Below are 18,859 nucleotides of genomic sequence, written 5' to 3'. Positions count from 1 at the left end.
AGACTTCTCACAGACGTTCTTATGCTGATATGCATTATCAAATATGTGGTATTCTGACACATCATTATTTTATGCCCCACTAGAAAAATAAAAAAGAGTTGTCAATCAAACTATGACACAATATGTCCTTATCACAATGATTTTTAACCTGCATCCTGATTACCAAAATGATAAAATGTAGGAACAGTGCATCTTAGAATTTATAAAATATAGTAGTACGCAAAGCTTCTCAATTTGATGATGGAATCAGTTTTACAGGGTTTTACTAGAACTGGTGTTCATAATTTGGGAAATAATGAACTTCTAGCCCAAAGCTCTCATGAGGAAACGAAGGCCCAAAGAAGTTACTTGACATCGTCACACACCTGGTTAATGAGAGCCAGCTTCTCTTGTCTGTGGCTTTCTTCATGTTAATTTATTCATTCATTATATTCCTCTCTTGAACCAACCCTTTGTTGTACTTCAACATGCCCATCTTTCACTAATCCATGTGCCCACAGTCTGTTCCCACCTCCATGCCGTCATCCTCCCCACCTCCTATCTCCTGCTAATTATAATTACATCTACACATTCCTTCAATATCCTCCAGAACTTAATCCTGTTCCAAGAAGCTAGTCAGCCATTCTGAGCAGAAAGAAGCACAATGTTTCCCACTTCTTCTGCTCCTTCCTTCAATAGTAAAGCAAAGAAGGAAATATTTATATAGAATCATAAAAACACGAAGTATATAACTTCCTTCATTCTATAGACAACAAAACTTGGACCCAAAGTGGCCATTTTTCTCAGCATGCACATTCCTTAGAAACAGAAATCACATTATTTATTACATGGCATTATTCTGACACATGAGATGATGCTACTTATTCATAACCGTTCATTCAGTCAGCCAGTATTTACTGAACACCTATTATGTGACAGACACTATTCTAGTTGCTAAGATGTAGTAGTGAACTAAACAAAAAAACCTCTGTCTTTCTGGAGCTTACTTTACAGAACCAAGGGTTTTCCTATAATAGAAATAGATTTGATGATCAAATCTATCACCTTTCCCAGATTTATTTGTTGTCCCACCCCCTCCTTTCTAAAATTTTTCCAGTTTATTCTCCCTTACAGCCAGGGACTAAAGTTGTTCTGGGAAATGTCAGATAATGTTAACATCTGAGAGTAATATCTAATTGTGAGTGATTTAACAAGAATGTATTTCATTCTAAGTTTACAGATGAAGAATAGGAATAAAAGGTACAAAAGAGATTCTGGGGCCCAAAAGCAAGATGGTGGTAAAAACAAACTAGTAAATACAGATGATGCTTCCAATCTGTTTCCTCATCAATGCCAGTAACAGAACGGCAAGCTCTGAAACTTGCTGTGATGTTATCTAAAACTTGCACAAGAAATATTAAACTATTAACCAAAATAGAAATATAATATGAACAGCTGTACCATTCTGTGAGCTAACATGCATTTCTGTAACAACAAAAAAAAAAAACTTTGAAACTGTAGCTATAGAATTTTAGTTTTTCTTTGCTTGCTTAAAATTCAAATAATCTAATGAGTTAGATTAGGAGTCCATCCTTCATTTGCTATTATGTGGTTGAATATAATAAATATACCTAGTATGGAAGGAAATGCTTATCATAGCAGTTACTGAGTATATTTAAATTCTATAAATGTATGGCTCTTAAAAATCACCTAAATAACTGACATCTTTGTCATTTCATGGTGTATCTTTATAACACGCATTTTCAAGTGACTAATATAAGTACCAATATACTATATGTAAAAAAGAGGAAAAAACTAGGGACTTGAAATAAATAAAATGAGGATTTTAAATTTTCAAATAAATGGTTGATTTCAAATGCAAAGGCACAAAAATAATTAGAAATAATTTGCCACTGTATCTCAATATAATCTATTTAAAGCATTTAAAATTAAAACGTATCTAGCAAAAGCAGCCTTGAGAAATTCAACCTCTAAATAAAATGTTTGGGATGAAGCTATAAACTAAAAAGACTGACAATAAAAATTCATCAAGTATCTGGCCTCAATATAAGGGACTCTTTGTGACCTGTCATCCATGCCCCATTCCTTCATTAAATACATGTTTGTTGAGAGCAAAAGATGGCTAATTTTAATAAATCCTTCTATGATCTGTTAGGTAAATTACTGTGAACATGTTTACATAAATAAACATCTAATAATTCTACCTATATGAGTCCCCAAAAGTCTATATTGTCAAGGTAAACTGTAGAATTATCATTTGTTTTTAGAACTGATGTTTTATATTCTTTAGTCATTGTTAAAGAACTTCTCAAACAAAATTAAAATTTATTTTTTGTTTCTGCCCATTTTATCTGTTGCTTCTAGATTTTGCTATGTATTTTATAATTATTAATGTATAATAATAAGAATTTATTCCATATTTAACCAAAAATTAACAAAATCCACATTTAACAAACCATATGCCCAACACCTTATTCATACAGATGTATTCTTCTACAGCAATTTAGCCTTGTGCACAAACGATTTTAAAACTCATCTAATAATTAGATGCTATATAGCAACCTTTCAACATTAACTAAAACTATATTACAATATGGAGCTACTAAAACATTTTGTTTTAGAAAAGAATATAGCTGCACCAGAGTACTCATTGATCAACATTTTAAATATAATTTTTCTTAGCTTCCAAAAGTATTTTCATTCATGCAAAAAAAGGACTCATGCTTAACAGTCAACATGTTAAACTAATAACATTTTCAAGATTCTATAAAAATTCAAAACATAGCCAAACAAAATGTGAAATTTTCTTTAATTCTTGGGTGGTCTGCTGAAGAAAATTTAGCTATATATAAAACTATAAATTACTGTTAAATCAGCTATTTGGATACAAGATAAGTTAATTTATAAAAACGTGTTTTAGTTTATAGAAAGTCTACACATGAAAGACAATTTAAATGAGATGTCCAAGCATAAGGGAGTTGGAATCTTATTGAAAATGGAAAAAGGTTTTGCACTCTACAAATATTGTTTAAACATAATATAAGCAGAAAAATTTGTGGTTTGTAAATCCATGTGTTCTGAACTGGATATTTTTCACACACTTTTGTTTAAGTTTTCACAATGCACCTATGTGCTAATGCTATCATGCTGTAAAAGAATGTAAATCTAGTGCCATCTACTGGGAAAAGTGGATACCATTCAATCAATTAATTGCAAATTATTTTGTGAATTAGGGGAGTTGAAACCTGTTATGTCTATTTTTTTAAAAACTGTGTTTCTTTAAAAAAAAAACAACTCCTTCAAAACATTTTCAATATAATCAAAGAAGTTAGGTAAGATAAACATCTAAGAATGGTGAGGTTGGAGAATAGAGGGCATTAAACCGAACACACAGGAGAGAATTCCACTGGGTGATATCAATACAGAAATTGGAAATTTCTGATTTGTTCAGATTAGAGTTCTAATACTGGTGTGTGTATCTTTTAGAAGAATGGTTCTGAAGCTGTGGTCAAAGAGCCTTCTCTTATGAGTACCTAACCAAAAAACTTGAAATGGTATGAAAAATTGTAGAGGTGCACATGTATTTTCTGGAGGTGGAAAGTCATAACTTTTATCAAAGAATCACAGAGATGATTCATGTTTTCATGACCCAGGAAGGTTAAAAAGTAAAACTAATATAGAAAGCCAATCTATTTAGTAGGTGAATAGTACATCAATGACTTCAGTTATTTTTTAAGGTAAATATGACATCAGATGCTACTAATGAAACACTGATAGCTCAAACTTGAATAGTAGTACTTATTTATGGGTGTTGCTTTTGTGCATGTCTGTAGCATTTCCTTTTTACAAATGCAGAACTTACAGCACAAAAACAGTATCAATTTGTTCCAGAGAAAACCAATCAAAAGAACCAGCGTTCTTAATTTTCATAGTAAGTACACACTTACTCCCTTCCTCAAATAATTTACCACCAAAACTCAAATTGTTTGTTAGAAAAAGGAAAAGCAACTTTGGATAATATACACTGAATCTGTGATATCATTTTTTGTTACTTGTTTAGCTACAATGTGATTTATACCTAAGAAATCTACCATATTGTATTAATGCAATAAAGTGAGAAGAGAGAAATTGTTTTTCACAATATATTCAGAAGGCAACCAAACTATAAACTTTAATTTAACCTTCCCATTAGATTTATTTGAGACTTAAAAGAGTTTCAAATAAATTTGTACTCTCTGTTATAGCTATCACTTCACCTACATGTAAACTTTCAAAATGTTTATTCATTCATTTAACAAATATTTATTAAGTGCCAGGCACTGTGCTAAGCTCTGGAGCCTCAAGTTCAATTCTCAGAGAGCTCTGCTTATACAGATGATAGCCCATGACTTGCAACACCATTTGCAAAATATCTGTCTTTAAGACTTATCATTTCTATATTAGAATATTATGACATAATATCTTTACAAACTGTATAAACAGCCATATGGCTCTTCAATTCATGGAGACTGTTAAACACGCCATTAAAGTCAAGTAAGAATAACAACCACATATTATGTGTATGATGTTAGAGAAAAGAACAATTGATCACTGTAATTAGTACTATTTAGACAAACATTCTCATTTGGCTGAAAGCTACCATGATATCTAGTCTAAACTACAATTAGACTTAATTTTTATCAAATATTGCAACTATGTATAAAATTGTGCTTTCTAATCCCTCCTCAGATAATGCTTCAGTCTTGATTTAGAGGCAAGGAATTCTAATGTTCAAACATGGAAAACAGTTCTGTCCTCCCACCACAACAGAGCAAATTTTTCTGTAAATTCCCAGCTATTAATTGGTACTGAGTTTTAAGATTTGATTAACCCAAAGCCAAAGTAAAAACAATGACAGTTTAAAAAAATCACGGAATTTCAGAACTGAGTAGATTATCTAATTTGAATTCCTCGTTTTAAAAGTAAAGAGACAAATCTGGAGAGGTTTACTGATATATTCAAGGTCACACAAGTTAATGACAGAGCTGAGGCTGGTTTTCTGACTCCTATTCCAGTGCTCTTTTTAATACATAAAAGAAACTGTTATAGGAAATTAAGAAGAGCTCTGAGAGAAAAAAAATTACCTTTAATTACAAACATGAGCGAACCATAACTCAGATGCACTTAATAATCTCTAAATTGAAATTATGCCTTATTTAAAAATAAGAAGAAAAGGAAGTCAAAGCTGAAAAATGATAGATCAGCCTTCTGGGATATGGCCTGCATACAGGTCAATCCAGTTATAATCAACTTGAAGAGCCTGTTCCAATTACTTTTCAGTTCTGGAATTATTTCATATAGAATAATGCCTGAAATTAGTAGGGTACTGGCTAGGGAGCAGAAATCTTTTAGATTTACAGAGATTTTTGTTGTAATGGGTTTTGACCAGGGAACAGTAAATTAAAGCAAGACGTCAAACTTTTACCTTAATTTCCTATATCTCCAATTTTGGCCTCTTCCCTTTCTACCTGTATAAAGTCATAAAGACTAGAATTCCCATTTCACTTTCATTTTTATTTTTCAAGATTTAAATAGTTTGTTTAACAATACTGTTGAACTTAACCATTTCTTAAACTATATTTCTAAGAGTAAAATTCTGTTAGAGAAATAGATGGTTACCAAGATTTTCCTAATATTTAAGTAATAAAATATGTGGACACTGGAAGACTGAGTTTCATGACACTTTAAAAAGTAAGTGGTGCTTGAATGGCTAAGGAATTATGAAATACCATTCCAGCCAAATCATTTATCAAATAAAAATGGGTTTACAAGCACTAAGTAAGAAAGAGTTTCTCTGAGCTTCCACCACTACTGGATAATAAGAATAAAAGAAATGCATTGTATGTTTATAAGACTTGAATTCTGGTTCAATAGAATGTATAAGTAAAATAAAAAGATCAAAACGACAGATTGAGATGGTTATTTCTCAAACATAAAGTGCATTTGTGGCTCCTATTAAAGTAAAAATAGTTAAATGAAAGGTGGGACATATTCAAGTGTTTTTAAAAGTCACTGTACTAGAAAAATAGAAAAATTATATATCTATATTGATACAGATTGTCTATAGTGAACTTAGTGAACATTTATATATAGTGCTTACTATATGCCAGCCACTGTTCTAAGCAGTTTTCACATACTAATCTATTTCATTCTCACAGCAACGCTTTCAGGTGAGTACTTATTATTCCCACTTTACAAACAAGGAAGTCAAGGCACACAGTCAGTTAAGTGGCAAGGCCAGAATTCAGATCCAGTCGAATTCCCAAGTTCGTATGCTTAAGTGTTGTTCTATAATGATTCTTAAAAATTATCAGCTTTGTTGAATTTATCTTTGAATCATTTTGATATCAAAATTTAAAGACACATATTTTGATTAAGCAAGTTCATTATGAAGCTCTTTAAATCCACAACTGTCATACCCAAGGAATACCATGTTAATTAATTAGTTGTTTCTGTAAATACTTAGCCTCCTTGGTGTATGATAAAACATGTTATAAGAACTATGCTAGTGCTCTCATACCTTGGGGGCTTTTTCAGTGGAAAACATGGTTATGTATCAATTAAATAACTTTCATACTCCAATTGTTACATGTAGTACATAGTTATGAAAAAGTCCTACATGGCACAGGAGCTACATCGGTTGATATTCTCCCTCAAGCTTACACACAATTCAACAAATAAACCTTGTCAGTTCTACAACCTGAATTTCTGTCTTATCCATTCCTCTTCTTTCCAAACCTACTGTAATGATCATTGTTAAGGTTCTAAGCCCTTCATCAGTCCCTCCAGCCTCAAACTCCTCCAACATACTCAATGGTGGCAGTGCAGGGGCATGGCGGGGTAGGGGAAGCAAAGGCAATTGGGAAAAGTGATTGGAGACCCCATACATTAAGCTTCACTGGCCTCTCACGTCACCACAAATAGACGTAAAATCTTTTTTTTTTTAAATAGCATATTTACCAGTCAAGTACAGCTTCAAGACAAATGCCTTATCTACTCTTCTAATCAAGTTGCCATCCCAACCTTCTCATAGAAATATCTGGAACCAGCACTGACCTTCCATCATACTAAATCAAAAGTCCTTATAAAATGTAAATCAAGTCATGCTATTCCTCCTTCATCCCTTCTCCGAGATTTAAATGTTTTAAAACATTGTATAAGTTCACTTTATGGTTTGGCTACCTTCCATCATCACCTCTTCTACCTGGCCTCACCCACTCAAGCTAGCCATATTAAATAACGTGCGTCTCTCTGAACATGCTTGCTTTTTCAGGCCTTCATGTTTTGCCCACACTACTTCATATACTAGAAATCTCCTTCCCCTTCCTTGAACATTTGGCTAACTCTTACTCATAGTTTGAAATTCAGCTCAAGCAATATATCCGCTATGAAGCCCTCCTTAAACTTCGGAGTCCTGCCCTCCCTTCCAAAATCTCTTCCCCTAAGCAAAGAACTAGAACCATCCTATGGATTCTCCTAACATCTCAGGCTTAAATGCTTTTAGTCTAGCCTTATCACCATATGGTTTAATGGTCTCACACAGCTCCATCTCCACCTTGTGCGTGTTAAAGAATTGGCTTGATCTTGTTTCTCATTGTATCTTCATTTCCTCACACAATGCCTGGCACTCATAGTTAATATTCAATGAATATTTAATGAGCTGGATTTAATTTGTCTATATAATATGGTAATAGAGATATGTACACTAAAAGAAAATATGAATAATATTGACAATAATATTCACAGAAGATATCTGGACATTATGATTTTCATAATAAAATTAAAATATTAAACATGATATAGGCACATAATGAAATTTTGGACTTTTATGTCTCACTTGTTTAAATGCTTAAAATCACCTTTTTAAAAAAGGGGGATGGTCCTAATTTATGAACTAGTTAACAGATGCTATATTAGTTCTCTTTATTTGGCCACTGTTAAATGGAACATCTTTTCTTTGAAAGTACAATAACTAATTTTATTATACTAAAGTTGTTCATTTTAATTTTTTCTTTCCTAAAGGAATGACCACATGTGGAATGAAAAGCATTTTCATTATCTTCCAACAAGATGAATGTCCTCTTTTGTGTGATTTGAGGCAGTTTCTTATCAAAACTGCCAGCTTCCTTATGAACATTATGATTTTCAGATGTGTGGTGTACATTAAAGAACAAGAAGATATCATAAAATATTAGTGACAATTATATACTGAGCAAGGAAACTGGACAATGTTTCCAGGGGTGGTAAGGATTGTGGAAATGAATGTTACTCAAAGTAGAGTGGTGATTTATAACCAATTTCTGTCTTCAAATTAGGGCCCAAGTAAAAGAAAACGAAATTTAGCAAAGCATTATGGTGTATCATTTCCTGCAGCAGAAACACCCCCCACCCTGGACCAGTGCCCTCACTAAGTACAGTATAAGAAGCAGCAACCTGAGGGAAGCCCACAGGCTCGCAGGGCTACTGGCTGGCTCTTTGTCACCAAATGCAGCAGGTTGAATGCAGACATCACTGTGATATCTTCACCAACAAAACGAGAGGCAAAGAACAGGGGCAAGAGCTGAGTAGGAGAAAAAAAGAAAACAAAAACAAATTAAAACATCACAAATGTTAAACACATTCATCGCACAATTGATGGTTACGGTTTTGTCTGGAACTGAACACACACACAGCGCTAATAAATTTCAAATGCCTGCTTTTCAGACGGTGAGCTTACTTTCAACCCAAACTTATTCATAGCTTATGAATAAAATGCACACTATACAATAGCAGTGTAATCTGTGAACACATTTTGCAGGACGTTGAAAAAGGGACGAGGTTTAAACCAGTTGAAAGGAATTAGCATTTACTGAGTTCGAACCAAGGGACAGGCACTGTCTGGGGTCTAATACATATATATTGTGTCATTTAATTCTTACAATAAACCTAGGAAGGAAGTTTTAACACCAATACGTATGTGAGGAAGCCAAGGCTCAGAGGTTCAAGGGCACAAAGCAAACAGCCAGTGGGAAAAGGATTAGAAAACCCTGTTCTGACTACAAAGCCATGCTCCCTCCTTCCAGCAATTATTTGCAGATCTTCCTCCCTGGAGAAGACTGCAAAAATACTGTAAGATCAAGAGATTTCTTTTTAGAGTTCCATTAAAAAAAAAAATAGACAAATAACCTAAGGACAACTAGGAGGCTTCATTTTAGAAACAGCGTTAAGCTTGATGAACGTGTATCACCTATGAATTTTCATTTGATTTTATGATTTATAATTTCTAGATCAATTATGTAAATAATGCTCACAACCTAGCCTCACAAAGGGTAAAAATATTTTTTAAAGTTTCTGGAAATGAATCACGTGGAAGAATCTCAAAATAGTGTGAACGTTAAAACTTTTTTTAAAAGTTCAGTTAGGATTTTCTTTAAAGTTTTGTACAATCTTTCAGTTGGTAAAGATTAACTTCATATGGTGGTAGAAAATACTAGATTAATACTAACTTGTAATATTTTATTTTAAATTAGCATTACAAGTGAACTTCACACTAAATGTCCAAAAATGGATATAAAATTAATGTCTCGTTCATTTCCTGACCCTCATTCCCACCCACCTCCCCCAAAATAAAAGTCTGTTCCTGGTCTCTTCTGACCTCCTTGAAGAACAAACACATAATAAACAGTAATATATTTTACCAAATCACTCTGGAGTATATCTGACAGAAATCTGCTTGTATTAACATGCTTGAACTCTGACTTCTCCAAACTAAACTCACTACAAAACTAAAACATTTTTGTGTTACTAACTGGAGACAAAAGGGAGGAAGAGGGAAGGTAAGGATCACAATGCACAGCCTGAAAGAACCATTAAACATAAATAAACATGTCATTTTCACGAGTGACTGCAGAGCAGGGGAAAGAGAGCATTCCTTTGGAGCAGACTACTGACTAATAAAAGATCAAAGGTCTATACCTCACAACGCTATAAATAAAAATGTATTTTTTCCTTTGTGACCTTCTCTGTGAGGAATAAGTGTGCACGGTAAATGTAATTACTTAGCAAAGCTGCAGCCTCCTTGTGCTCCCGCAGCTGACCATAAAACGTCTTCCTATTCTGCTTCATCAACTGCTGTACCAGGCGGCCTGTGCGCCTACCGATGGCCACAGCCATCTGGCTTGTGTCAAAGCCAGCACACAGGAAGAAAGGGAGTGATGTCACTCTGCAGGTCAGGCAAAGAACAAAGATGTATTCTACAATTAAAAGCTGAGGGCCTCAAATACCAGGGCCCTCCTGCATGATATGATATGACGGCATGATTTAATGTTCCAGCTGTGTTGCATTTATTCCACCCAAACAGCCAGGGCTCCATCTAGTGGCAAATCAGTTTTGCCCAGTTTTCTTTGAAAGTGAACCCAGCTATGCTAGCACCAAGTAGAGCAACAGAGTGATTCTTTTTAGAGCAGACTAGCCTTCTTACACCGAAGAATGCAAAAAGTACAGTTTGTCACAGTGTTCTCTGTTGTCAACTCCCAGAAAGCACGCATTTCATAGGTTAGGTTTTTATATAACCCTAATTATTTTAATGCTTATAAGGATAGCAGAAAAAAGCATATAATTTTGCAAAAAGGCACATAAAGTGACATTACTTACATACTACCCTGAAAGTATGTAGTTGAGATGGAAAATGAAAAACAGTTCTAAAGGATGGATACAGGTATCTGGATGCCGTGGTGAAGTCAAGCTCATAATCTTAATCTCATACTCCACAAAACAAAAGAATCATAGTTAATATGGCTCTAACATTTGATGCAAGGAGCTACTCTTCTCTAGAACAGAAAAAGGAGTATTTTTATGCTGAATGATTTAATTTTTAACTTATGTTTTCTACTTAGTTTATGTTTTCGGTCAATGAAATAAAACACTTTGACAAACCAATCTAAAATGCAGAACACATTTGGATGAAAGATAGGATATCACAAAGGACGTATGTGAGCTATGAGATCAGACTGCCTGAGTCTGAATCCTGGCCCTGCCCCTAAGGATTTGTGTTACCTTGGCAAAGTTCCTTACCCTCTCAGTGCCTCAGTTTCCTCAACTCTCAAGTAATGAATAAGTTAATTGGTAAAAAATGCTTGGAACAACTCCTAGTACATAGTATATGCTCACAAACGTTAGCTCTTATTATTATTTAAATGTACAAATATTTGCTTTATTTTTAAATTATATGAATTAAAAACTTCTAACAGTTCATTTATACCCAATCTTACTTAGAGTTAGCAGGCCATTCTCCAAACACAGAATCCTATTCAGGCCAGAAAACTTACTACTCAAGAATTGATTGCCACAATAGGATAAAGATATCCTACTGACAACAGTTGAAAGCCTTATCTTGTGGCAGGCACTGTTCTAAGCACTTCACATTTATTAGCTCTTTTAATCCTCAGGACCTCATGAGGTACATATTATCATTTTCCCATTTTCAGATGGAGAGATTGCGGCATAGGAAGGTTAAGTAATTTGCCTAAGATATTATAGCTGGTAAGAAGTAGAAATTCTAATTCAAAGAGATACACACACCCCAGCGTTCACAGCAGCACTATTTACAATAGCCAAGACATGGAAACAACCTGAATGTCCACTGACAGATAACTGGATAAAGAACATACAGATATAGATATGGATATAGATATAGATACAGGTTATATATACAATGAAATACTACTCAGCCATAAAAAATAAAATAATGTCATTTGCAGCAACATGGATGTAACTGAAGATCATCATTCTAAGTGAAGTAAGCCAGAAAGAGAAAGAGAAATACCATATGATATCAATTATATTTGGAGTAAAAAAAAGAAGCACAAATCAACTTATTTACAAAACAGAAACAGACTCACAGAGATAGAAAACAAACTTACGGTTACCAGCGGTGAGAGGAAGTAGGAAGGGATAAATTGGGAGTTCAAGATTTGCAGATACTAACTACTATATATAAAATATATAAACAACAAGTTTCTACTGTATAGTAATATTTTGTAGTAACTTATAATGAAAAAGAATATGAAAAGGAACATTTGTATGTATAAGTGAAACACTATGCTATACACTAGAAATTGACACAACATTGTAAAATGACTATACTTCAATTAAAAAAAATAAATTGCAGTGCAATTCCTCCTAAAAAAAAAGGAAGTGGAACCCTTAAGTAATCGGACTGAATGATTTAGCAGATTTGAACCCAAGCCCTCTAGTTCCAGGGTCAGTGCTGTTGACCACTACATGATTGGCAACGAGAAAGCCTGAGGTTGCTGCCAATCCACTCTAGATACTCTGATTCTGTGCTCTCCTAATTGACAAGGTGGCTGATACTAAATACTTAATAAGGATTCATTTAATTCAAGAAGATTTGAAGATTCTCTCTCGACATTGAAAAAGTAGAGAATTAAGGACTTCCAGATTGAATCTTTCTGTTCTACCACGTGCAACTTATCTTTCTCTTTCACCTTCGAAAATTTTCTCTAAAACTCCTTAGATACACCTTTAGGACATATAACCTAAAGATGCCTAGAACTGAGTCCACCTGAATCTACCAAAACCTCAATATGTGGATGATATAGTACTTTTGAGGGTTAAACAAATCAACAACTACTCCCCACACTCCCCACCCCCTGAAAAAATTCGAGTTTCAATTAGGCAGCTTTCTTCCCTTTGCACTCCCTGAGCTGCAGGGATGAAGACCCTAGCCAGAAACAATCCAAATCCAAAAAGAAGCAAAAGAAGCACATGCTTTTGAGTGGTGACAATCTTTGGAAAAAGAATTAGCATTAAGCACCTTATAGAAATCAGCACTAAGCAAAGGCCACCGAGTTTAGTTCCCCAAGTTTACCCTCAACTTCCTCGCTTTTGCATTGCTTTTGACTCAGTTGGACAGAATAACATTTATAGATAACTAACATGCTTTTTTTAAGTGCCAGACACATTTTGCACATCTTTCTGATCTCCTAGAATATCTAGCACATCACTTTGAAATTATTTGGTGTTAAAAAAAATCGGTTGAACAATATCTAATGAGCAATATCACATGATGTGTTGATAATAGAATTAGATTATGTAATTGTCTATAATTCTCTGCTTAAAACATTTGCTAATGAATCCTCATTGCATATTGCAAGGTTTCCCAAACCATGCACATTCTGAGAAACAGATGATACCCCTTCAAACAAATTTAGTAGTGTAAATTTTACTCAATACAAAGGGTCTGAGAGGCTTTACAATAAATGCACCTGCTTAACTAACTTTGTCTCAGCTGGTGCCTCTCAAGCAGTTTTGACCTTACAAAACCCCTTTCTTTCCTATCACCATCCCACAGAACACATTCTGGTAAATCCTTTGGATTCCTAATTAGAGTCCAAATTCCTAAACAAAGCATCTAAAGTTCTACATCTAGCTGTTGCCTCACTCTTCAGCTTTTTCTCTTGCCACACCTCCACATCTCACCCCACCCCATGCTCCTGCCATACCAATAGACTCATAATTTTCCCCTGCTGCTTTCTACCTCCATCTCCTCATCTTTCTTCATTGCATATCCTTAATCTCCTTTCACCTCTCTCAAATCCCACCACTCCTAACTTCTGTTCGGGTCCCCAGTGAGCGCTAAGCATGCTATAACAATTTTCAGGGCACTAATTTGCTTACATCTCTGTCTACCTCTTCTAGATTATAAACACAGGGACAGTGTTTATAAGCACAGGGACTTAAGCACAGGGACAGTGTCTTTTTCATCTCTGTATCCCAGCACCTGGCACCTAACAGCCATTCATTTATTGAGTGAAAAAATGACTATATAAATGACTGATTCTATGGAAGTAATGACTCAGGATCGTCATTTCCCACCCAATCTCTGCCATCTCAACTGTTAACGGTATGTAAAGGTAAGATTCTGAATTATAACTATTTGGTTCCTTCACCGTAATTAGCAGTTTCTGTGAAGAGGTGAGAAGTTGAAAATGCAGTCTGACTTGAGACCCAAAGATAATTCAAACGCCCTATTTTGGTCAAAAATTTTTACTTCTTCTCCACTTTTTTTTACCCCTAAAATTCTGACATCCCAAAATTTGACTAAAGTTAGTTTGTTACTTTTTTGGTTTGGGTTTATTTTTATTTCCTTTTATTTTTTCCTTGCAGTTGAACAATAAACTGCAAGAGAGAGATGATATAAGCAGGGAAGCAGGGAACTCACAAAGTTGATAATTAGCTCCAGAATAAATGAACTGATTGTGCTAGTGGATTTAAAGCGTCAAACCCAAAGGTCAAATCCCTTTCCAATAAATGCCAAAAGAATGTCTACATCAGTGGTTTTCCACAAGCTAGTAAAATGTCCCCCCCAAACTACAGAGGCCAACAGAGAATTAACAAATTTGAATTTTGTCAAGCAAGGACAAAATAAACCCAAAACCTAACTTCACCATAATATCAGAAAAGAAAGATTATGCTAATACTAAGAACTAGGAAAACAATCTCATGATGAAGAGTGTTCTTTTGAATAAATATATTTAAGTTTTGTGGAAAAAAAGTTCCTTGTTGCTATTTTTCTCATTTCATTATGAAAAGAAGCTAGACCTGCATTTAGAAACCACTAATCTAAATGTCTACAATAAAGGTCTCTAAAAATATTGTTCTTATAGCACATTGCCTGGCACTCAGTTTGTGCTCAACTAATGTTTGCTGAATGAACTGATCAACCAATTATTTACTTCTTAAAATCAATAGGCCATTAGCTAGAATCAGGCATCCCTTTTGTTAAGCAGAGATCTTTCTGTATTAGTGATAAGAAACAACAGAACCCTGGCTATTCAGAATCCTCAATCTTCCAAAACATTTAGAGGTAACACTTTTAAGATATGAAATTTTACTCAGTTCACCTGTATAAAAATTCCTACTACAAGGAAAACAATGTATTAGGAGCTTATGAATATGCAAAGATTAAGATACAGTCTGTGCCGTCAAAAAACACATTAGCCTAGATGGAAATCTAAGATATGTACTCAGTACCTTCACAAAGACAGCGATAAAGTGCATGGAATTTCAGGGGAGGGAGAACTGCTTCCCACTTTGTGGACTGAGTGGCAGGAATATAGAGCTTGGGAATGAAAGAAAAGCTGCAGAAATAATTTTTTTTTAATATCTCCAGAGTTAGCCATTTTTAAACCTTTTGATATTAGGATCCTTTACAATTCTAAAAAAAATATCAAGGACCCCATATGCCTTTTGTTTATACGACTATGCCTATCAATATTTCCTATATTAGAATTACAACTGAGTAATTTTTTAAATATTTGCTTATTCCAGTAAGAATAACAAAAATAAAAAATAATAACAATACATATTACAAAATGACACTTTCAGTTAAAAATAACTATTATTCAAAACAAACACATATATATACATATTTAATGGAAAGAGTTTTATATTTGTTTCGTAAATCAAATCCCTTTAATGTCTGGGTTAACAGAAAACAGCTGGATTCTCATCTCTGCTTCTGCATTCAATATGTTGCGATATGCTCTTTTGGTTGAAGTGCGTATATGAATGAAATCTTGCCTCACTCAAATAAGTAGTTGGAAAAGGGAGTATTTTAATACCTTTTTCGGATAATTGTAGATAATCTTCTTTGGTATTACACCAAAACTCAACAAATGGTAGTCTGAAACTACATATTATCAAGAAACTTTTCATACTATTACATTAAAATTCATTGGTCTAACCTGCATTTTGAATGGACTTTGTATGATTTTGTTATTTCACGCACTGCTCACTTAGAAAACATTGGTTCACTGGGTTATGCAGATCTTTCGTATGTTGAGACATTTCATCATCAATATCAAAAATCAGAGAATACGGGGAGGAGCCAAGATGGCAGAATAGAGAGACTCACAGCTCTCCCTCTCCCACAAATTCACCAAGAATTACATCTACAAACCCACTGAATCTCACAGAACATCTGCTGAACTCTGGCAGAGTGTCTCTCACTTCGAAATACAGGAAGATTCTCACAAAATCCGGTAAGAGAAAAAAAGAAGAAAGAAAGAAAGAAAGAATACAGAAAAAATCGGTGCAGGATCGGTCCTGAAGGGAGGGAGCAGCGAAGGAAGAAAAGCACCCTGTCGCTGTGATGCCCCCTCTCCAGCTGGGGGTCAGCGGGGACAGAAGTGGAGCTTCCGAGCCTCACAGGAGAGAGTGGCAGCCACTTGACAGAGAGAACTGGCTTGGAGGGTCCATGAGATCCCAAGCCCTGGACGAGAGCTGACAGGGACGAGCCTGGAGACAGCCACTTTGGTATGCGGAAGCATTTTATGAAAGTGTGTTTCTTTTTTCTTCACTCAGAATATTAAAAAGATACACACTCGAGGTCTAGATTTAATAAAATTAATATAAGTGTTACTACTTCATCAAGGACATTCTTAAGTGAAAATGGCCTTTTTCCCCGTTCCCGTAGAATAGAATGATTACTAATAAGGTTTGCGGCCACTGCCTTGCTTCATACTGACACCAGCAGTTTCACCTGCTTTTGCTTTTGCAACATCAACACAATTGTCAACACAGGGAAAAAGGAAAATAATGTCTTAGCATTGGTGTGAAAATAGTTTTGACTTTGTGAATCCCCTAAAAGGGTCTCAGAGACTCCACGGGTCCTCAGTCCACACTTTGAGAACTGCTGGCCTGGCACCCTGGTTGGCACATAATAAGCACCATAACGTCTCATAAGCATTTGTTGAATAAGTGAACAATGAACACAGGACTACATTTGTACTTATCCCATGTTGTCTAGCAAACAACAAATGGTTAGAAAATAGTATCAGCAGTCTTTACACTTCTTACGACTTCTAAAGGTAATCAGTACATTTCCTACTTTGTCTGGTCTGTGGACAAATGCAAAATTTTCAACTATTTTATCCAAGTGAAGAGGATAGTTATGGCAGATTTCTAAAAGTAACAGTCAGAATGTTACAACCCAATTTTCTGAGTACTAAACTACTCTTGGAAATTCACAAAAGCATTAGTGCTATCTCCAGAAAAGGACAATGAATTTGTTGATAAATTCCCACAACATTTATTGAACCGTATCATGCACATGGTACTACTAATTCACGTACTGCTAGTAGAATAACCAAGGAATCAGAACTTTGGAGCATGCTTGAGAGTAACAGAATTGTATCATTAAGTAAGTTTAGAACTAGAATAAACCTTGAAGAACACCTAATACATAGGCTTTTGAACATGAAGTGACCATGCAACAAAGGTAAAATATCAATCGAGAGGTGTTTCACAAGTGATTTGTTTAAAATTGTCTTCAGATGCTGAAATTTAAGCATAAGGTTTTTAAGAAGACAACAAGGATATATTTAGAGTTATCTCCTTAATAATGTCACCTTCTTTCACTTGTTTTCTGAAATGTTTTCTCAAGTGGGAGAGGCAAAAAAAGGCAGGACTAGCACCAGGGATGTGCAGCTTAGACCATGTGTTCCTCAGTCTATAATCATCATCTGTGTATGACTACGGCAGGATGTTCCTCATGAAGTATCAGCCATCGTGTTTATCTCAGTGGGAAAAAAGTGGGAAAAATAATTAACTCATCCAAAACTCTTATTTTGTAAACAGCACAACAGAGATAAAGAGACCTATCAAAGATCAGATAGCCATTTGGAGAAAACATTAGGCTAAAACTTCCTTTGTCTGCATGTTGCAGCATCTACATGTTCTTTCTTATTCAGTTCACATAAAAAATAAGAAAAGGACTTAAAGAATTGTACCTAATGTTGACAACACAAAGGTTATACTGTGCCCACTAAGAAGGTACACCAATGGCATAATTAAAATAGAATTATGAACGTAAGTCTGTCTTCTTCTGATGTTAATTATAACTCTATTAAATGCTATCTTTTTTTTTCAGGATTCCTGTTTTGTAAAGCATCTAGTCAAATACAGGGATTTATTCATTCTCACATTAACATTCTAAAAATTTCATCACTAATTTAGAACATAACTCTTTTTCTTCTAAAATACATATTGATTTCACAGTCCATAGTGTCTACATTACATGTGTGTTTTATCTAGAAAAGTTCTTAATATTTAAAACGTGCCCACAAGAAAGCAAAATCCACATAAATGATTTTTGATCACTACAAAAAATGCCTTCAGAATTTTTCAGTCTTTTTGTCTGTTTAATTTTGTTGTGTTTACACAATACAGTTTTACTTTTCTAATACCTGAATTCAAATTTAAACCTTCTCATGGACTAATTAGGTTTCATTTGACAAGTTTTACTCTGAGCTTTGAAAGTCTCATGTGTAAGTCTGAATTTTATAATAGCTTCCTTGCAAGACTGCAACAGGCAGAGCCCCTGGCACATACACACCTCTAAGTCACTGCTACGATTTCTTCCTTCAGTAACATTCCATTTACTTGTTCCCCATGGAACTCACAGAATTGAAGCTCAGTGACTTGTAGTGACATTTTATATGATCGATTTTTCTTCCTGAGAACATTCTTCACTTGACTTTTCTATGATATTACACAGTAGCATTTTCTTCCTCCCTTTCCCGAGTTACTTTTCTATCTCTTGGTATATCTTCTTCTGATTTCCAAACAGTAATTATGGTCCAGAGCTACCCCTTCACAACTCTCGGTATTTCTCACCATTTAATCTCTTTCTTACAGATCTCACCTCCTCTAACTTCAACCATCATTTCTTGATAGATAACTATAAAGATCTACCTCCAACACTGAACTAAGCTCTAACGTTCTATCTTCTAATATCCGTTGGATAATAATAATATCA

General features: G+C 34.6%; 1 protein-coding gene across 4 annotated transcripts in view; it reads right to left on the bottom strand.

Annotated features, from left to right (window-relative positions):
- The window catches only part of MSRB3 (methionine sulfoxide reductase B3), a 158,099-nt gene that overhangs the window by 120,149 nt on the left and 19,091 nt on the right, over positions 1–18,859 (bottom strand). For 3 of the 4 annotated variants that reach the window (XM_072973019.1, XM_072973020.1, XM_015240601.3), the window contains one exon: positions 8,473–8,599. The exons of the other annotated variant lie outside the window; for it this stretch is intronic. In XM_072973019.1, coding sequence (XP_072829120.1) covers positions 8,473–8,548 — 76 coding nt within the window. In that variant the 5' untranslated portion in view covers positions 8,549–8,599. The remainder of the gene's footprint in view (positions 1–8,472; positions 8,600–18,859) is intronic. 4 annotated transcript variants of the gene reach the window in all.

The sequence above is a fragment of the Vicugna pacos genome, chromosome 12 (assembly GCF_048564905.1).
Source record: "Vicugna pacos chromosome 12, VicPac4, whole genome shotgun sequence".
Taxonomy (NCBI): domain Eukaryota; kingdom Metazoa; phylum Chordata; class Mammalia; order Artiodactyla; family Camelidae; genus Vicugna; species Vicugna pacos.
Note: the sequence above shows the minus strand (reverse complement) of the source record. Positions and strands in the feature narration are given on the sequence as shown.